The sequence below is a fragment of the Microtus oregoni genome, unplaced genomic scaffold (genome assembly GCF_018167655.1).
Source record: "Microtus oregoni isolate MIOR12 unplaced genomic scaffold, Mior012 000006F_ref0000085, whole genome shotgun sequence".
NCBI classification, from domain to species: domain Eukaryota; kingdom Metazoa; phylum Chordata; class Mammalia; order Rodentia; family Cricetidae; genus Microtus; species Microtus oregoni.
In genome coordinates, this window is record NW_024543065.1 from 51,038,233 (window position 1) to 51,060,371 (window position 22,139).

A 22,139-nucleotide genomic window follows, 5' to 3' on the forward strand; every position below is an offset into this window, starting at 1 on the left:
GACCCACACTGGAGCACTGGACTGAGCTCCCAAGGTCCCAATGAGGAGCAGAAGGAGGGAGAACATGAGCAAAGAAGTCGGGACCACGAGGCGTGCACCCACCCACTGAGACAGTGGAGCTGATCTACTGGGAGCTCACCAAGGCCAGCTGGACTGTGACCGAAAAAGCATGGGATAAAACCGGACTCTCTGAACATGGCGAACAATGAGGGCTGATGAGACGCCAAGGACAATGGCACGGGGTTTTGATCCTACTTAATGTGCTGGCTTTGTGGAAGCCTAGCCAGTTTGGATGTTCACCTTCCTAGATATGGACGGAGGGGGGAGGACCTAGGACTTACCACAGGGCAGGGAACCTGGACTGCTCTGTGGACTGGAGAGGGAGGGGGAGAGGAGTGGGGGGAGGGGTAGAAGGGTGGGAGGAGGGGGAGAAGGGTGGGAGGAGGGGGAGGGAAATGGGAGGCTGGGAGGAGGTGGAAACTTGTTTTTTGTTTATGTTTTTTTTTTCTTCTTTTCTTAATAAAAAAAATTATTTAAAAAAAAAAATGTAATGTATAATTAAGAAATATAAGCCGGGCGGTGGTGGCGCACGCCTTTAATCCCAGCACTCGGGAGGCAGAGGCAGGCGGATCTCTGTGAGTTCGAGACCAGCCTGGTCTACAAGAGCTAGTGCCAGGACAGGCTCCAAAGCCACAGAGAAACCCTGTCTCGAAAAACCAAAAAAAAAAAAAGAAATATAGGTTAATAAATAATCATCTATAATAGTCAAGCTTGTAGTCATGTTAGTTAGATTTTTCTAGATGTATAGAGATATATTTCAGTTAAATAAGTATTCTTCAAATCTTTCAGAGACCTTCAGAATATGGCATTTAAATGTTTTTAAAAATTTAGGACTTTTCATGACAGTGAGACACATCTGATCCTGGCATCACCGAGCTACTTCAAGAGGAATATGGGCATCGAAGAGGCTCCTTATGGAGTTGGTTAGCCATTTAGGCATGAAACTGCTCTTGTCTGCACTGCTTAACTAGACATGCAGTACCTGCAGAGAAATGACTGCTGAACTTGACTACAGGTAAGACAATCCTTCAGGGTTCCTGCTTCATTAAAGAGTCTGTGAGACATTCTTCAGGATACAAAAAAAGTGACTGAACTGTCTTTGAAATTTCCTGCTTCATGGAAAAGTCTGCTGGATACTATGGGCCTGTAGGCTAAAGATGGATGCCCCAACAGTACAGAAGAATTTTGGGAGACTGTCCAAGCAGCAAGATGTCTCTGTCATTTCTAGAGTTCTGGAAGTTGCTTACAATGCACTTCCTGTTGACTTAAGCAATATTATATCCTTCTGGAATCTTTGATGGAGCTGAAGACTAGATAGATAGTTATAGTTTTCCTTAGTTATGATAAAAGATAAAGTAGATATAAATATTGTAACTGTAGTTCTTGCTTGATACCTATTTTGTTATATGTAATTTTACTATGTTAAAATTAAAGCCTTCTTTTTTGTTTAAACAGAAAAGGGGAAATGGTATAGGAGGTCCTTCTGTCTTTGTGTTGCTTTTATTGGTTAATAAAGAAACTGCTTTGAGCCTACGGCAGGGATGACCAGAACTATGTGGGGGAAAGCTAAGCTGTATGCTCGGATGAAGAAGGGTGGAGTCAGAGATGCCATGGATCCAGGGCTGGAGGTAGACATGCAGAACCTTTGCTGGTAAGCCACTGCCATATGGCGATATACAGATTACTAGAAATGGGTTAAATTAATATAAGAGTTAGCCAATAATAAGCTAGAACTAATGAACCAAGTAGTGATTTAATTAATACAGTCTCTGAGTGATTATTTCAGGTCTGGGAGGCCAGGAAGAACAAGCAGCCCCTCCTTGCAACAACTCTGTAAGCACAAACTCTGAGTCCCCTCTCAGGCTCTTATCTTAGGAAATTACAGCTATTTTCTGAGTTCTCCTTCTCTTATTCAATGTCAATGCATGATCACCTCACCTTTGTGTTAAGACACAGGTCTGAAGCTTAGACCAGATTCCCATGGCCTTAATCAGACCATATCTCCTGCAGCTCATTCTAGGACAGAGTGTAAGAGCTATCTGTGCTGAAGCCAGAATACTCAGAGTTTACCATACCTGGATCCTCCATCTTCCTTGTCACTTACACTACACTGAACTACATGACATTGTATGAAACTCCCACCACAGCTAAAAGATTATCAAAGACCAGAACTTTCTGTTGTTCAGGGGAGCACAAGACTACTACTCCAAGATGTTGCACAGAAATGGAGGGTGTTCTTAGAAGAGACTTCTCAACCCCTCTCCATAATCATTCTCTTTATATCTTTTTATCTATTTCTTATTTTCTCACTCTCTCTAGCTCTCTCTTATTTTCACTTATTTTTAAAGCTTTTAAAAGTACATCTTTTAGAATTCTCTACATGCATATTATAATTACATCCTTCCTACCCCTCCTTCTCCCACTCTGCCTCCTCTCAACTTCTTGACTTATTCTTTAATTATTATCACATATATCCATGTATGCATGTACAAATAAATATATAAATACAATCTGGTGGGTCCATTTAGTGTTGCCCATATGTATATGTTTTTATGGTTGACCACATGGGATTAGATAATTTATCAGGGGCTCATCCCTGGAGAACACTGTGTCTGAGAGTCACTTCATTTCTATTTCTCTTGTTCCAAATGTCTATAATGTCTTATCTCTAATTCTTTAGTTCTAATTCTGCAATTCTAAATCTTTGGTTTTAACTCTCTGATTCAATTCTTTGTTCCAATTCTTTCTTCTCCATTCACCTACCTACCTTAAATACATTTTTACAGGAGGCTTGAAGCAATAATGAAAATTTATGAGAGTTGCAACTCTCATTCCTTTGGGTGAGAGATAAGGTCAGAGCCCTTTACCATGCCAACACAATGTTTCAAGGTTTCTGGAGTAAGATTGTGACCAGAGGGAGGGGCCACAGTGCCCTCTCAGACAAACTTCCAGACATGGGTCTTTTATCAGCCAAACCTAGCAAGCAAAGAATTGCTAGAATTTTTTAGGCTGATTTGCATTAATAACCTTGGTTAGACTCCTGCAAATCTGACTTTGTGCATAACTGTTAAGTTTTAAATTTATGATCCACTTACAAAAACCTTTAGTCTAGTTTGAACTTGCTCTGAGATAAAAATGAGTTAATTGTATGAGTTTGTCTTAGACCTATAAGAAATTGTTGCTTTCTGACATTAGTCTGAGTAAAAGAAACAAAGTAGCTTTTAAGTGTCTCACAGTCCTCTTGAGATAATAGATCTTGTTATGAGGCATATCCTAGTATATTTCTATATATCAAAATCATGCAAATTAATGAAAAGTTATCTTCCTGACCATCCACAGATATATGTGTACCCAGCAGATCTAATTTTTCACAAGATAAATACAAAAGCAGTGGAAAACACCCAAAGCTATTCTTAGGGGGAAAAAATGAAGTGACTCGTGAGAGAAATTACAGGAAAAAAAAGCTGTTATCTGACCATCAGAGAATCACATATCTGGTAGGACAGCCTGTTGAAACTAGATATCACCTGCCATATACTCCCATAACCTCTGACACAATAAGGTCTAGTCCTCAGAGAAGAGGTTTCTGCATCAGGTCCAACTAGATTTGTCTAGACTCATGGATTATTTCCTTATCCAGTCATCATCAGAGAGGCTTCCTCTGGTAGCAGATGTGAAGAGAACAGATGCAGACACTCACAACAAATACCATGTGTGTAAGATAAAGGACCATTCAAAGAAACACACCCTGACCCTGAAACCAGAGCCAAAATGTTAAAACACAACCAACCAATCCCTTAGCATGAAAGCTAACCAATTCTGAGCATGAAAACAAACCAGTCACTGAGCACAAAACCCAGCCAGTCTCAAAGCTTGCCCTGTAGTCAGACTGATGATTATCTTAAATATCACCATAGACTCTTCATCCAGCAACTGATGGAGACAGAGGAAGAGATCCATATCGGAGCACTTGACTGAGCTTCCAACGTCCAATTGAAGATTGGAAGGAATGAGTATATGAGCAAGGAGGTCAAGACCATGATGGGTTCATCCACTGAAACAGTTTGCCTGAGCTAATGGGGCTCACCAACTCCAGCCAGACTGGGAAGGAACAAGCATTGAACCAAAATAGTTCCTCTGAATGTGGTTGCCAGTTGCATGGCTGGGGAACACTGAGAGGCCACTGGCAGTGGCACCAGGATTTATCCCTACTGTATGTATTGGCTTTTTGGGATCCTACTCTCTTTGGATGTATAACTTGCTCAGCCTAGATATAGTAGGGAGGGCCTTGGCCCTTCCACAAGGCAATGTGGATTAGATGGGGTGGGGTGGGAGGGTGTGTGGAGGGCATGGGAGGAGGAGAGGGAGTGGGAACTTGGATTGGTATTTTTTAAATCTAATAAATTTTTTAAAAAGATGCTAGAGCTAATGAGCCAATCAGTGATTTAATTTAAAAAAAAAAGAAATGCCCCCACTCTGCTGTAGGATGAGAGGTGAGGTCAATCATTCATCACATCCAGGGTGACTGGGAGACTGGTCTTTGAACTGACTCTGTTGGAGACCTCACACTTGTATTCTCCAGCATCCTCTCTCCTGACAGGATCTATTCTGAGTCCACACTTTGTTGGGGACAGAGTCATCCTCTCTAGGTGAGGCATACTCTGGTTATTGAAGATCCAGCGGATGGAGACATCAGTGTCGGGTGAAATGCAGCTGAAGATCACAGATCTACGTCCTGCGACTGTGGTGTCACTGATTCGCACAAAGGGCTGTGTCACAGACTCTGTGAAGAAACAGAGGAGAATACCAAATGGCAGTCATCCAGAGAATTCAACCAGGCCCTCTTTAGTTCAGACTTTAAAAAGTTTCCAGTGGGGAGAATTGGTAGTTGTGACTATAGACTTAGCTTGTGCTTTGGATCTGCCACACAGGGTCTGTGGGACCCTTCTACAGACACTGTGTCCTGTCTCAGTTTCCCTGTAATAGGGCATACAGTGCACGATCATTGCCGTGTCCATGAGTTAAGCTTAGTTATGAGCAATGGTCTGAGCTTGGGGTGGGGGAGCTGCTGACATCAGCAGCATCTGCTACTATTTAGCTGCAGAGAGAATTTTCTAGGCTGGACCCCTGCAGTGAAGAAGGAATCTGGAGTAGCTGCCTCCCCTGTTTCTTCCCTTGGTGCTTTGACTTTCCTGTGAAGTTTCATAAGTCTGTCAGAACAATAGGATAATGGCCTGGACACCTGTGCACTGAGAAACAAAAGGAGATGCACAGGTGGCCTACTTAACTGCAGCTGTTGTGGCAGTACACAGCTAGTTCTACACTCTATGGGACAGTCAGTCAGTAAAGCCCTGGTCCCTGTTAGCTCTGACAGGAAATCTAAACAGTTACAAAAAGCTCCCCAGTGACACCTTGAATCCAGCTATGGGCAAAGTTTTGGAGTCAGGGCTTCCTGATGCTCTCTGTGAGGACCCCATGGCTTCATCAGCCAGTGCCTGCCTGACTCCCACAGAGTCTTTCTGGGGACATGTGCATGGTGAGAGCTCCAAGTGTCTGGGCTGCAGCTAACAACCTGGGGCGGAGTTTACACAGCACAGGTCCTCCTCTCTTCGGGTAAAAGACAGGTGAGGGGTTCTAACCTACTAAAGTTTGTGTACCCCAAGTGTGTGCTGAAGTAAGAACCCAAACCCCAGTATGGGGACACAATGCAGTGGGGGAGAGGGCAGGCACAGCCCAATCCTGACAGGTTAGTGTATGAATTGGAGTCAGACACTTCAAGCAGTTGGAGACCATAGAGAGTCACTTACTCTTTACATAAAATTCCACGTAGGCTCTTTCAATTTTGAAATCTTTGTTTAAAACTTCTAGTGTGTACATTCCTGCATCTTTCTCAGTGACCTGGAACATGAGGGATCCATCACTCAACACCATTCCTCTTCTTCTGCGTTCAGGCCCCCAGAAGATGGAATTCATGGCTCTGTTGTATTCTACAATTTTAAGGACCTGGATGCTATTGTTTGATTTGTACCAGGTAAAGGCTAGCAGATCTTGTGGAAGATTATGAACTTGGAGAACAATGCCTTCCCCTTCAGCAGCATACTGAGGCACTGCTTGGATCATGAATCGGGAAGAAGCGAGAGGGTTGCAGCATGGAGAAAGGGAAGCTGGAAGGGAAAAGAGAAAAAAATCCATCACCTGAGGATCATTGTGTTTGGTGAATAGATGGTGACCTCCATCCTGAGCTGATGGGTTCATCACCCAGCAGGTGTGTGTGTGTGTGTGTGTAACCCACTTAATGAAGGGCAGAAACATGACTTCCTTCTTTCCACAGTGCCCCTGAAACCATCATGTCCTCTGCATGGAACCATGGGACTGTCACCTTGGGTATATACATAGCTGCTCCCTCACTGCCCTCAGCCAGATACTGTTCACACTCATGCACACTGGGGTTTGAGATGATGCCTCCCCTGAACTAAACAGGCCAGGATTTTTCTTCAGTTTCTTTTAAGGTAACACTTGACTCCTGACTTCACCTAACAGATGGAGTTGCTTCTCTCTGTCAGGTAACCCTTAGGTCTGAGGCTGCATGAGGACTGGGAGCAGTGTGATCTTCAAGATAGGCTCAAGTCTTTAAAAGGCTTGGGTACTTGGGTACTAGTACTTTGGTGTAGGAGGTCCTTCTGTATTTGTGTTGCTCTCATTGGTTAATAAAGAAACTGTTTGGGCCTGATGATAGGGCAGAACTTAGGTAGGTGGGGATACAGAACTGAATTCTGGGAAGAAGAAAGCAGAGTCAGAGAGCCGGCATGAACATGCCAGGTCAGACATGCTAAATCTTTCTTGATAAGCCACGACATCGTGGTGAACACAGATTAATAGAAATGGGTTAAATCAAGATGTGAGAGCTCTAGCCAATAGGAGGCTAGAGCTAATGGCCAGGCAGTGTTTTAATTAATACAGTTTCTGTGTGATTATTTTGGGTGTAAGCTAGCCAGGTGGCTGGGACAAACAAGGGACTCCTCCTTGTGCAACAGTACTTGGGTACCAATTTGGATGGTTTTATGCCAACTTGATACAAGCTACAATCATTTGGCAAGACAAGGCCTCAGTTGAAAATGCTACCACCAGATTGGCCTGTGGGAAAAACTATAGTACATTTTTAATTGGGGATTGATATAAAAAGATTCAGACCAACGCAAGCATCTCAAGCCCTGGACTAGGAGTTATATGTAATAGAAGAGACCTGACTGAACAAGCATGAAAAGCAAGCCAATAGGATCACTTCTCCATGGTCTCTGCACCAGTTCCTGGATTTTATTTATAACACTCAATTTGAAGCTAATAAATACTCCAGTTTGACATGGATGTTCTAAAACCATTTTCCCTCTCTGCTTTGAAAGGATGTAAGAGTAGAGCACTAGAAAATGATCCCATGGGTCACTTTAAATCAGCCTTTGAAAGATGATAGGATTCATGGCTCTCTGGTCCAGAGCCCCAAGACTGACTCTGGCTGAGTTACTTTCCATCAAGGTCTTCCTTGATGCAGGTGGATTCAGAAGATGGAAGCTGATCTATTTGTCTCTACCAGTGTGTCCCATACTAAGTACTCAAACCTCCACCTGGGGATACAGTGCAAAGGAAAGGGAAGGGAGGCTAAACCAGCCACGGCAGTCCTGTGTGTCTAAGCCCCACCCAGCACTAAACGATCACAGACAATCACTTACTGCGGACCTGGAGCTGCACCTGTGCTTCTTCACTTCTCATGTCTGTTCTCAGGATTCGTAGGGTATACAATCCAGAGTCTTTCTGAGTGACACCATAAAGCAGCAGGGATCCATCACTGTGCAACGTCTCTCGGCCACTGTATGCAGGTCCAAACACAGTTGATTTCCTGTCTATTATGTATTGGGCAATCTCAAGTTTCTTGAACACAGACATCTCTTTGAACCAGATAAAGGCTACAATATTCTCTGGTGGATTGTGAACGAGTAGAAGAACACTTCCTCCTTCAGCAACCCTGGGTGGCACTGATTCAACAGTGGGCTGGGCAGAAGTATCAAGGCGCCCACAGGTCCAAAGGAAAGCTAGAAGGAAAGAGGGTGAGCCATGAGATCCTGTTTTCTGAGCAACTGTGTCCATTGCTCAGCCTAGCTTTGTGGATGAGTGTCTCCCAGTCTTACTTGGTGGAGGTCAGCACATAGTATCTGTGTTCTCAGTGTCCCTGCATTTATCATTTTGACTATATGGTTTTCTCTCTTCAGTTGTCAACATTGCCCCAGTTTACTTCCCTCAGATCCCCACTCACATTTATAGTGGGTGGTGTTGGGGGACTGCCTGCTCAACCTCTTCCCTCAGAGCCTGAGTCTTCACTCTCTGGCATTGTTGTTGCTGTGTTCCTCTTGGGGTTGCAGCCAACACATGAATTCACCATCTAGCTACAATGCTACTCAGTTTCTGTCCTCTAGGACACACGGTGAGAGTCCAGGGGAATGACCATCCCTGTGACATGGGAAATAACAACTGGCCCTGGGGCTGCACCCTGCTGTGTCCTGGCCTTGGTCTCTAAGTACCAAAAGATAACATTGCACAACTGTGTGACACAGAAACCCATCTGGCCACGCAGTCTGCCCTGTGTTTTCAATGTTCAGTAAACATGGAATTTGCTCCCAGCAGGAAGGTGACAGAGATATCTGTGAGACTCCAAAGGGACCAGCTGAGTGATGGATAGGAAGATATCAAATCTATTCTCAATGGGGCCACCAATCAAAGTTCTGACCAAGTTCAAAGACCCAGGATGGGTCAGGAGTCTCACATCCTGAGTGTGTGGGAGGAGGTGGCCTGTTTCCTGGAGAAAAGCTGTGAGCTCCTTTGTCTCATGCAAGAGTCAAGACCATGCTCCCACCCCCTCTGTTTGCTGAGCTGAGTAATGGGTCTGCCCATGTCTTCCATGGTCTTCTGAGATACCCTGGACCCTGTCTAATTCATTCCCCTTGGAGATTGTCTACTTCCCAAAGGAAACACATAAATGGAGCAATGGAACATGATCACCTGGCAGGGTAGCAGACGCATTAAGAAGCCAGGAGGTCTTAGAACACTGTGACCATGATTTCCAGGTCTGAAAAAAACAGGGGTGGAACCAGCCTACTAGGTAGGGTCCTTATTCAGGCAAATTCATTCCCACCAGGTTTTTGTGTGTCCTGATGACACCCCTGGTGATCACTAGGGGAGCTTAGGTTCACATCTGAGAGCTGTCAGATCAGCATAGCCTGTACCGTTTCCTGAAGATTGAATTCCTTGAGCTGGACCCCAGAATACAATTGTCAGCAGGATCTGTGTCCTCTCTGTCCTTGGTTTCCCTGACCTTCCTGTGAAGTCGCAAGTCCACCAGAACAATAGGTAGTGGCCTGGGCAGCTATTCCATTATGTTCTCTGTATTTAGTCTCTGGAGATGTTTAGAGGACCTAGACAAACCATGTCTCGCATGACAGAGCACAGGCTGTTTCCAAAGGTGCAGGACTTGGACTCCTGAAAAAGCATTGTTCCCTGCCATCAGGAAGTCAAAATCCAACACTTGTAAAAATGCTTCTCAGGGCTAGCTGGAGTTGAGTCTGGAGCACAGGTCTAGAGCCAGGGCATCTTGTTTCTCACAACTCCATGAGGATCCCAAATTATCCTCCACCAGGCCCAATGGTGATTGCCTCTGGGTCTTTCTCAGGGACATACATATTCCTGGTAAGAATCCCAAGGATCAAGACAGAGGCTGATATCCTCAACAGAGTAACCCACCATCCACCTCTCTCAAAGTGAAATCAAATGAAAAATTCTGATCTACTGCCATTATTCTACATCATAGGTGTCCCACACAGAATATTGAAACCCCAAAACATGGTTGCAATGCACAGTGGAGGAAGGCACAGGCCACTCTACTGTGGGTGTCCAGTGAAATGAACCCCACCCTGAACCCAGAATTCACAAAGATTCACTTACGGTACACATAGAGGCGCATGGTTGTTGTTGATACAATCTCTCCGTGTCTATCTAAGGTTCGTAGGGTATAGAATCCTGTGTCCTTCTCGGTGACACTTTGGAGTAGCAGGGATCCATTATGGTACACTGTCTCTCTACCACTATGTGCAGGCCCTGTCGCACTTAAATTTTTGTTCAGTGCATATACTGCAATTCCATGTTTCATGCTTGTCGCCCCTTTGAACCAGGCGAAGGCTAGAATATCCTCTGGCAGATTGTGGACATGAAGAAGGACGTCTTCTCCACTGGCCACATGGGGTTGGACAGATTTAATGGTGATATAGTCAGTGGTGGATAGGCAGCAGCCTAAAAGTGAGGCTAGAAAAGAACAGAAAAACCACCAATATTGAGGAGATGTGATCATCACTCAGCTTAGGTGTGTGTGGTCAGGGCTGTACCCACCCTCCTTGGTAGATATGAGCAACGTGACTTTTATTGACTCAGAGTGTCTGAGTGTGTCATTAACTCTCTTAGGGACCCTCTACCCAGATGTCTGTCTGGTTCCCTCCCAGTGTCCCATATCCCTCCCCATGTAGAGTATTTGGTGTGAGGAGCAATGCCTCTCTGAACGCCTCCTCTGGAGAGTCCTCACTTTCTGTCATTTGTCTCTTTTCCCTTTGTGATTCTAGTCAAGCCAGGCTTCATCTTTCAGATAGACTGACATCAGGTCCACAAGAACAAGGGTATTGTGAGGACAGCTGTTAGTCTGATCTTTTTGTAAAGTTCCTGGAAAAGATTTAGACACAGGTAGATAAAGAAATAAAGGAAAAGAAAAGGAAGGAATGAGGGAGGGAAGGAAGGAGAGAAGGAAGGAAGGAAGAAAAGAAGGAAGAAAGGAAGGAAGGAAGGAAGGAAGGAAGGAAGGAAGGAAGGAATATGGCCCCATGGGATTATCTACATAGTTCCCAGTTTGGAGTTAATGACAGTAATTATATTCAAATGTGATTTAAATTATTTTAGATGTATTCATGTATTTATACATTAATGAAGGCAGGTCTCTCCATGCGTGCATACGAAAGGTATGCCACCAATCTGTGTGGAGGAAAATGTCTCAGTGTGTGCAAGTGTGAGTATACGCCATAACACCTGTGTGGACAAGAGTGTTTCTGTGTGCCCATGTGTGGGTGCAAGCTAAGGCACCTGTGTGGAGGGCAGAGAAGCCCTCTTCATCTACCCTATGGGTGCTGAGGACTGAATTCAGGTTGTCTTGTCTCCACATACTGAGCCATCTTGCTGGCCCACGCCTGTTTGATTTCTATTTGGAGAATCACACTGTCTTGGTTGGAGACATCAGGCTTCAGAACACGGTAGCCAATGTACTTCACTTTGAATATGGAGTGCTGGAAGCTTCTCTATTCCCCTCATCATCTCCAGTCCACCGAGAGCTCCAGGCTGCTGAGCCTCTGTTCCTCACTGTACCTTCTGCCCCACGATGGCAAACAGAAACCCAGGGTCTCATCTCGGGCACCTGTCCTACTTAGGAGGCTCCAGCCTGCTTCTGAGTTCCCCTCCTCATGCGTTCAGAGAGTGGGTCCACTTACCTGTGAGCAGGAGCCCCTGCCAGAGTGTGCCCTCTTGGCAGAGAATCACCAAGGACACCCCCATCTCTCTTCTCACTCTGCAGTCCTCCGTCTCGGCTCTGACGGCACTCTGCTGTCCTTCCTCCCTCTTAGATGAGAGCAGGAACACTTCCCAGAATGCAGTGGGGTGCAGGTGGTGGTATTTATGTGCAAGACACCGTTTTGTCCCTTCCACTCCCAGTGCTTCTGGCATCCATCTCAACCTCCCTTTACTTTTTTCCTCCAAGTAACACATTGAGCAACAAGGCTGATAAGCATCCCCATGCCCTCAGAGAACAACAGCTCATCCCAGGGACGACACCTGCTATGGCCTGCCTTGGGTATGTCATCATCAAAGAAGGAGCCTCCATCCTGCCTATGCATCCTCGTGACACAGAGACCCAGCTGAGCACCCAGTCTGCCCTGTGTTCCCAATGCTCTGGGAAGGTGGCATTTATTTAATCCCAGCAGAAAGGTGACAGAGACGACTGTGAAGGCTGGAAAGAGATCAGAAGGATGACCAATAGGAATGAAGATCAGTCCTGTATCACTAGTGTCACCAGTCAAAGTTCTGATCCAGAAGAGAAGGAAAGAAGCAGAAGTTGTGTGAGGAGTTTCATGTTCTCGGTGTTGGAGTTGAGGCGACCTGTGTGTCCTTGAAAGAACTATAGGCTCCCTCTTTCCATGGAGGGTTTCAAGGCAACATCTTGTGTTGGCCAAGCTGTGTGTTGGGTGAGCCCATGTCCTCCCTGATCTTCCTAGGTTACCTTTGCCCTTTGGCTAGGTAATTCCCTTGTGGTAATTTTATTTTTGCATATGAGAGATACCAAGAAGGAGGTGACTCTCTCTTTCCCCAGGCAGAGAGGTTATCTCGGACAAAAGAAATAGAGTAGGGTCTAGGGAGGGAGTTCCGCGTTAGTAGGGACAGGGATGGAAACCAGTCTGCTAGGCAAGGCCATCTTTCAGAGAAACAAGTTTCTGACTGTTGAGTGAGTGTCCTGATATTGCCCCCTGGAGATTGTTGGAAGAACTGCAATCTCATGTCTAGGGTTACAGCAGGCATGGCCAACAAATGTGAACTGCAATGAACCCCAACCCCTCAGCAGAGGTGGGGTTCAGGAGCCGTAGTCCTGTTCACTGTGTTCTTCAGGACTCCTGATTCCATTGAGTGTTTGGTGGGTCTATGTAGGGTTCCAGATTTGTCCTGGGAAGGCCTGGAATAAAGTTGGAAGAAGATGGGGGTCCTTGGTAGGAGCCTTATACCCCCAAAATTTTCAAAGGAAAGTACTACGAAATTTTTCTTCAGGTTCAAAGGAGAGGACACTAATGTAGGGCTGCACCTACACTTGCTGCCCAATCTCTGGTGTCTAAGTCATTCATTCTCTTTGCCCACAGAGTGCTGAGAGGATCTGCTCTTGAGTACAGAGAACATTAATTCATGAAGCTGTTGTCTGCTCTTCCCTGTACACTGTTCTAAACTACTTTCTCTAGCTGTGAATATATATATATATATATATATATATATATATATATATATATATCCTGAGCAAAAGATGTTTAGGAGAGCAATGGTTGCTTTTCCCTTCTAAGTTTGGGTCCCAGTGAAGGAATGAAGGAAGTCAAGGCAGAAAATATGCTGCTTGAAGACTAATTCCCTAGCTCATCCTCTCACTGTCTGCCTTATACTTAGCTGGCTTTCTTATACAACCTAGAACCATCTGCTTAGGGATGGTGTTGTCCCCATCATTGTGAGCCTTCCTGCATCAATTAAGACAATCTGTCACAGAACACATTCAGAGCCCAAAACCATAAAAACAGTAACTCAGTTAAGACTCTTATTTCCCCCAGGTGACTTCAGATATGTCAAGGTGACAGTCAACGCTGACTAGGACACTTTCAAACTGCTAAATCCTCCTCCTCCACAGGGGGATGTCAAAGGAATTGCCCCATTCTCCAAGTGAGTGTCCCTCTTTGTTTGCTGTGCTCATCACATGTCCTGGTGTCCACTAAGAGCCAGGGCACAGCTCAAGGATGTCTACCCTGGGTCTCACTTGTCCCACTTCCCAGATGCTGAGCCCACGGACACTGTGATGTCCACCGCAGACACTGTGAGGAGTTAATGAAGCAGCTAAGTGTCATCCTGACTCAGGACAGGCCTCCCATGCACAGTCATCACCTGCCTCTTCTGGAATCAGAGCAGAAGCCAATAACCAGGTGAGACAAGACAGGGCTGGGAGCATTTCAGGTGAAGGAACATGAGCGTGGTTCAGAGCACTGGGTGTTCCTTCTGAGTCATTGAGATTATGATAGCAAATGGAGGGGATAGGAAGGCAGGAGTTAGTTAGTGACAGAAAGAAAAATCTACTTGACCTTAAGTACAACCCCTGCTCTCGGGAAGTTCCTCCCACCTAGGAGAAAACCTTCCTCACATTCCAAAACCAATCCAGGCTCACCCAGGACAAATCACAGAGGCAAGAAAAGGAGGGAGGATCACAGCTGGAATTTCATGAGAAGGTTGGAATTTGTTTGTGCCCATGACACCAGCTTGGAATTAACCTCTGTATTATTCATAAAGGCAAGGCTTCACCCGAGCTTAGTGTTGACATTTCAGGGACCGATTTCCCAAGACCTGTAATTTTCTTCACTGTGGTCCTATTGAGGCAATAGCAGAGTTCTGGACGTGAGAGTTATAGGATGCACCATTATTATTAGTAGTGATGTTAGGGATAAAAACCTCTTGGAAGGAAGATTGTGGCTTCCCATTGATGAGCAAATTCGTGGCTGGAGAGGCTGAGGTTTGTCCTTGAATGGAAATGAGTATGTGAGGGGGACATGTTCAGGACATCTGGACCATCTGGAACAAACACAACAAAGGCACATGTGATGTCAGCAGAGGGAAGGGCAATCCTGGTCTGCAGAAGGCCATAGTATCTCTGTGAGCTGTGCTATAACATCAGCTGAGCAGGTCCTACTCAGAGCTGGGGTGCAGATTAGTAGAGAGTATTCATGCAGCAGGCACAAGTCCTGATCCATCTCGAGCACAGCACACAAACATCCCCACTGTACACTCATGTGTGCACTGAGCCTGAGTCTGAGCTGTCCCCTGTCTCCATCACACTGAGCCTCTCTAGGAAAGAGAAATTCCTCCAGCCTATTCCAGCTCAGTGCATGTGCTTTGGCTGGACCAAGAGGCCCTGTCCAGCCTACATATCTGTGTGGTGGGTCTGTATCACCAACCCAACAGGACCAAGTGTCCTAGCTCTAGCCCTCTGTATTTCGGCAGTTGTAGCCTGGATGAGTCAGAAAATACTCGTAGGGAATGTTCAGAGTGAATGGGTCACTTTGGATAACACTAAGTTTCAGATTTCACACTCACAGGGTTCTGTGTCAGTTGTGACACTGGATAACTGAGAGTCCATTTGCTCTCTGACAGCTCAACCTGTCATCTTCTGAGAAGCTTTGACCACTTACCCTCCATAGGTATACTGTATTCTGACTCTCATGTCCATGCTTTCAGTCTACCATCTTCACCCTCCATGGCTAGAATTGTCACTTGTGATGGTGTGTGTGTGCTGATGGCAGAGATAGATGTAAGACCTCCTATCCTCACAAAGGCCTCTCTCATCAAGTGTTGGTCTCTGTAACCTCCATCCACAATCCATGGCTTTGACAAACAGGCAAAAGATGACTCACAGGCAGATGCAGGAAAACCTGAATGCTCAGAGATGGTGGGCCTCCTGTGCTGCGTGGGAGGAGCAGTGTTTGCTATGTGGGAGCTGAGCTGCAGAGCTTGGTGATACAGACCTAGGACCTGGAGTCAGATGATCATTGTCTCTCCTGAATCCCGCTGACCTCCAGCTGCACTGACCTCCAGGGCTCACTCTGGGTCAGTGTGCTCCAGGGCTTTTCTGTCTTAGAAATGAGACATGGTGACACTTCCATTGTACTTCCACAACCAGACCTCATAAGTTAATGTTTGAACACACGCAATCAAAACACCCATACACATGAAAATAAAATAAGATGCTTTAATAAATAAATAAATAATTTTTTTAAGTTTTCCCCTTTAGACTGTCAGTTGATGATTGCTGGAGGTAACCTGTGAGTGGTCACTTAAAGAATGTTAGGTGATTGATAAACATTTTTCGTGGTAGGCCATTACCGAGGATGATGAGACAGAGAAGACAAGAACCTAGACAAACCAAATTATTGGCACAAATTAGTATATGACTGGGCGTGCCCTTGGCCAAGCTCTTGCTTAAAGTAGTTTTTGTTTTAAATGTCAGAGAACACTTGTTTTAACTTTTTCAGGATAGCCAGGGCTGTTACACAGAGAGACCCTATCCTGAAGAGAAAAGAGAGAGAGGGAGAAGAAAGACTGGAAAGATAGCTCAGCAATTAATAGCAGTGTAGCTCCTGAAGAGAAATGGTATTTGGTTCCCAGCATCCACAGGACAGCTCAAAACAATCTGCAATTTCAGTTCCATGGAATCCAATGCCCTCTTCTGGCCTCCAAGGGCACTGCATGCTGATGGTGCATAATCATGCAGGCAAGACACCCATACACAGAAAAATACATTTAAAATTTTTAAAGAAACTGACCTGTGGGTGGATGTGGTGACAAATGCACTTGAATGGCTGCAGCAGAAAAATGACAGGCTCTAGGGTGAGATATTGTCAGAGACAATCAAGTAAAACCTCAAAAATCTACCACTGAAAAAAACTAAACTGGGCTTCATGGGTTTCTGGGATCAATTGGTTTCGTCTTCCAAATATCTAAACAATCAAATCTAAACCCTAGCACAGTGGTTGTCAGCCTTCTTAACACTGCGACCCTTTAATACAGTTCCTCATGTTGTGGTGACCCTGCACTCAACCATAAAATTATTTTTGCTACTACTTCACATCTGTAATTTTGCTACTGTTATGAACTGTAACATAAATATCTAGCATGTAGGATATCCCATATACAATCTCTGTGAAAGGATTGTTTGAACTCCAAAAGGGGTCATGACTCACAAGTTGAGAACCACTGCACTAGTGAACATGGACCACGGGAGGCCTTCATAATTAGGCTGCCCCTTTAGCGTCTACCTGCCTTCCTGCACACATCTACCTAGAACCTTCTCCTGTTCACATCTCTCCCTATGCTGCCCCTTCACTGTCCCCTCACTTGCCATAAGTCCCTTCACCTCCATGATGGAAGACAGACATGACCTCCCACCCAACCTGTGAGGAACCAGATGGACCCAAGACTTCCTCAGAGGTCCTGATGAAAGGACAAAGGAGCTTTGGTCCTGAGTCCTCATCCAGGAGTGGACTTGACAAGGCTAGTCTGAGGCCACAGCTGGTACCATACAAGACTCAAAGTTGCACACCGATTACATTTGAGAAAGCTTGTTACATTTTGCACCCAAATATCCAAACACAGGGCCTGAGAAAGCTAAGTTGGGAGCTGGACGTGGCTTCCTAATCCCACAATCTCTCATGCAGGCCAATACCCACTGCTTACAGAGGTATGGCTCCTAGCCATTACCTATAGGCTTGAGCCAGCTGCCATGTGCTAAACATAACTGTGGGATGGACAGACTGGCCCTTCAAGGCTAGGCTCATGGAATCAGAGAACATTGCAAACACACAGAAAGCCATGTCCAACATACACACAAAAAAAAAACTAAAATGGTACAGTATGTTTAAAAGGTGCTTAGGTGCTGAAGAAAGAAAAGAAAATGGATATTGACAGTCATAGAAAAAATTTTGATCAAGGATGCTATTATGGGGCAGGCAAGAAACCTGGCACCACAGAAATTCCCAGGATTCCATAAGGATGACCACAGCTAAGACCAAAGCAACAGAAGAGAGGGTACCTGAACTAACTTTGTCCTATAGTCAGATCAATGAGTATCTTAAATGTCCATAGCACCTTCATCCAGTAACTGATGGAAACAGAGACAGAGACCCTCAGTGGAGCACTGGGCTGAGCTCCCAAAGTCCAGTTGAAGAGTGGGAGGAGTGAGAATATGCACAAAGAGGTCAAGATCATGATGGGTTTACCCACTGAAACAGTTTACCTGAGCTAATGGGAGCTCACCAACTACAGTCAGACAGGGAAGTGGTACAGGAGAATTGTCTGTATTCTGTCAATAATATTTTGAATAAACGCTGATTGGCCGGGCAGGAAGTATAGGCAGTTCAACCAGACAGGAAATAGAGGCGTGGGAAAAGAACAGGAGAATTCTAGGAAGGAAGAAGCCCATTCTTCCCAGTCCTGCCCAGACCACAGAAGAAGCAAGATGTAATCTGCCCAGCTGAAAGGTACTGAGCCACATGGCTAATGTAGATAAGAACAATGGGTTAATATAAGCTACAAGAGTTAACAAGAAGCCTGAGCTAATGGGCCAATCAGTTTTATAGCTTATGTAGATCTCTGTGTGATTTTCTTTGGGGCTTGCTGGCTGTGGGATACTGGGCAGAACAGAAACCCCAACAAGCAGGGCCCCCTCATGTTACAGGGAAGGAACAAGCATAAGACAAAACTAGACCCTCTAAATGTTGCTGGCGGTAGCATGTCTGGGGCAGACTGCGGGGCCACTGGCAGTAGCAGCAGATTTTATCTCTTCTATTTGTACAGGCCTTTTGGGAACACAGTCTCTTCGGATGGATACCTTTCTCAGCCTAGATATAGTAGGAAGGGCCTTGGACCTTCCCCAAAGCAATGTCCCTCACCCTCTCTGAGGAGTGGATATGGGTGGGGGAGTAAATGGAGGGAATAGGAAAAGGGGAAGGAGTGGGAATTTGGATTGGGTATGTATAATAAAAAAAAAGATAGTTTGTTTTCTTTTTTTAAAAAATAATAAGTAATAAAGGCATTTAATACTGGGAAGGAAGGAAGGAAGGAAGGAAGGAAGGAAGGAAGGAAGGATGGATTATTGGACCCCAAGAGGGTCGCGACCCTCAGGTTGAGAACCACTACTTTAGTTGCTTCATTGTTTCTGCTCTAGTTCCTGTAATATTTTGTTAAAATGCTAGGAGAAGTTCTCACTTTCACTCTAAATACCTGCCCATGGTTCCCTAAAGACAGGTCTGGATATTTAAAGACATGGGAACATGTAGATGAAAGTTTAAAGCCAGGGGCTGAGAGATGGATCAGCATTTAAGAGCACATCTGGATGCTCTTCCAGAGGACCCCGGTTCAATTCCCAGCACCCACAAGGCAGCTCATGGTTGTAACTCCAATACCAGTGGATCTGACACCCTCACAGAGACATGCAAGCAGGCAGAACACCAATGCACATAAAATAAATAAATCTGGTTGTCCTGTTTCCCGCTGCATAGACATTATCATTCTGCTCATCTCCTGCTCAATTGTGGACTATTTGTGTGTTTATTCAACAAAAATGGAGATCGAACAGCCAGAAGAAACCTTCCCCAACACTCAGGCCAGTGGTGAACTTGCTAAATGTCCTGCAGAAAATATGGAAGGAAAATAAGCCTTTGAAAGATCTAGAAAAGCAGATGAGATGGTTGAACCGCACATTTTGCTTTGAGCAAGAAAGCTGGGGCAGTGAGTGGAAAAGGAAGCAAGCTCACTAAACAGACTCCAGTGCCACCGTTTCAGTCCCAGACAACAGTATCCCCAGGCACACGCTGAGTCTCAGTGCTGATAGTAGGGCGATCAGAGAAATTCTGAAGACAATCATCCCTGCCTTGGAAGAAGACCTGTAGTTGCCATCACCCACAGCAACCGTCCAGCTCCCACTTGATTCTGATGCTGCCGAATGTGTTAGAAGACCTTGCTGGTCAGAGGTCACAGTAGATCATGGCCTGGCAGCTTATTCCAAAGCTCAGAGACATGGGGACTCCCTCTGCCTGCCCTTATCTGGGCCCAGAGGACTAATCTTACCTGAAATCTGTATCTAAGCCTGGATGCCTGATTTATCTTTAGCACGGTTTCCCTGCTAGAAGTGTTCCCTGCTTCACCTATGGTAACTAAGACTTGTACTAGGAGCTTTGCTGTAGGAGTCTGCTGCTTGTGATAGGACTGTGCCACTTAATACAAATTAGGGTTTGTCCCAGGTTCCCCAATCCCGTAGATTTCCTATACTCTAGAATAAAGCCAGGCTGATTCACCAAAGTTGTCTCCCAAAGGGCTGTCTCTATCCCATACACAGCCATCTGAGCCCTGTTTCTTGCTTCTGCTCCCTCCACCCTTACAGACCAACTCACCAATGATCTGGAGAAAGAAGAACTATAGGAATGCTTACATTAGGAACACTATAAAGGGAATGACTTTTGACTGGGAGTTGAAATTGTTGATTCATCAGAGTATAGCAGGAGAAATTATTGGTGTTGAAGGTGCTAAAACCAAAGCACTTTGAGAAAACACTCAGGCAACAACCAAGCTTTTCAGGGAATGCTATCCTCATTCCATGGACGCTGTTGCTCTTATTGGAGGAACACCTAATAGGGCTGGAGAGTGCTTCAAGATGATCCTTGACCTTATATCTGAGTGTCCCATCAAAGGACATGCACAACCTTATGATCCCAATGTTTATGATGACACCTATGCTTATGGTGGTTTTATAATGAGGTTTGATGACCGCCCTGGATGTCCTGTGAGATTTCCCCTGTGGGGAAGGGAGATATCAGCAGAACACCTCCTGCTCAGGTGAGTGTCCCATGCCTCCTTCTAAAAGAGATTATGATGGTATGAGCCCTCATTGAGGATCTCCTCCACCTCCTCCTGGTCCTGGTGGCTTCAGTGGCAGCAGAGCTCAGAATCTTCCTCCTCCTCTACCACAGTCACTCAGAATGGGAGATCTAATGGCTTACAACAGAAGAGAAAGACCGAGAGACTGATATGATGGCAAGGTTGGATTCAGTGCTGATGAAATTTGGAACTGTGTAATTGACACATGAAGCCCATCAGAACAGCAAATGGCTTGTGAACCACAAGGTGTGGTTCTGGATATCATGATTCCTAGGCTCATCGGTGATCTTGGCAGACCTATTATTTCTACACAAGTAACTAGTCCCAAATATTTGGCTGAACCTATTATTGGCAAAAGTGGTTGTCAGATTAAACAAATCTGTCATCATTCAGAGCATTGACCAAAGCTGATGAGCCTCTTAAAGAATCTGAAGATCCAGATCATTACCATTACAAGAACACAGGACCAGATACAGAACACACAGTGTTTGCTGTGGAGCAGTGTGAAGCAGTATTCTGGAAAGTTTTTCTAAGACTAGTGAAGAACTGAAGGAGTCTTGAACCGTCTGCTTGTTTTGTTTTGAATACTCTTCTGTTCCTCTGCCTCATGAATATTCTGCATCTGAGGTGTACTGAAATTGTTGCTGTTCACCAGATGTAATGTTTCAGTTCCTTACAAACAAACAGAGTTGGGGGGCATGCAAAAACTAACGCTGACATTTTGAGACATCAGCAGAGTGAATGAATTTTATTTTTTGCTCATTGTTGGTGATTTAAAAAAAATCCCAAGGCCAGCTGGACTGTGACTGAAAAAGCATGGGATAAAACCGGACTCTCTGAACATGGCGGACAATGAGGGCTGCTGAGAAGCCAAGGACAATGGCACTGGGTTTTGATCCTACTTCATGTCCTGGCTTTGTGGGAGCCTAGCCAGTTTGGATGTTCTCCTTCCTAGACCAGGATGGAGGGGGGAGGACTTTAGACTTTCCACAGGGCAGGGAACCCTGACTGCTCTTCAGACTGGAGAGGGAGGGGGAGAGGAATGGGGGGAGGGGGGAGGAGAGTGGGGGGAGGGTGAGGAGTGGGGGGAGGGTGAGGAGTGGGGGGAGGGGGGAGGAGTGGGAGGCTGGGAGGAGGCGGAAATTTTTTCTCAATAAAAAAAATAAATAAATAAATATAAATATTATAAAACATAAAAAAAATCCCCCATGTAATTATTGTAAACACCTTGCTTTATGATCATGCTTTATAACATGGGGTGGGGGAGGGGGCAGCGAGGGAAGTGTTTGGTTGAACGCTTCACCCAGCCCCTAGCATCCACTTGTCTGGGAGTCTGGGATGTTTGGGTGGAAAGTTCCATTGCAGGCCTCCTCCTCTGGGAGTTGCCTCAGTCCAGACTCCACCTCGGAGAAAGCCTGCCAAATGGTGACCCCTCCCCAGAAAGAGTCAAAAACACTCCCATAGGCTGTTTAAACTGCCCCCCCAGAGAATGAACTCTGGTTTTCCCAGTCTTCCTTCCTGTCTCCATCCCTGGGGGCCCTGGAAGGGGAGCACTGGCATCCATTAAACCTGGGCTTTTTCTAATTCGGTTTGACTTGGTCTTATTTGGATTATTGCGTCGGTGGAGAGGCTTATCAGGACGTAAAAACTTTTCAGGAAGTGACAGCCACCTGTCCCTGGCATGTTCAGACTGCTGAGCAGAAGGTAATGATTCTTTCAGAAGAAACATTTTATGATTTTTAAAATAAATTCAGTAAATCTGCTTTTGGTGGTCTGTTTTCCTA

The 22,139-nt window shown here is 45.3% G+C and overlaps 1 protein-coding gene and 1 pseudogene across 1 annotated transcript; one reads left to right on the plus strand and one right to left on the minus strand.

Annotated features, from left to right (window-relative positions):
- Nucleotides 1-4,505: 4,505 nt before the first annotated feature.
- On the minus strand, nt 4,506-11,859 carry LOC121449935 (pregnancy-specific glycoprotein 22-like). The gene is made up of 5 exons (XM_041654593.1): nt 11,628-11,859; nt 10,048-10,404; nt 7,785-8,144; nt 5,868-6,224; nt 4,506-4,843 (listed from the first exon to the last, which is right to left on the minus strand). Exons 1-5 carry the CDS (start codon nt 11,857-11,859, stop codon nt 4,560-4,562), a joined length of 1,590 nt encoding a protein of 529 aa, XP_041510527.1. The 3' UTR covers nt 4,506-4,559.
- A 7,183-nt stretch (nt 11,860-19,042) lies between these two features.
- LOC121450082 lies at nt 19,043-20,888 on the plus strand (annotated as a pseudogene).
- Nucleotides 20,889-22,139: the final 1,251 nt, after the last annotated feature.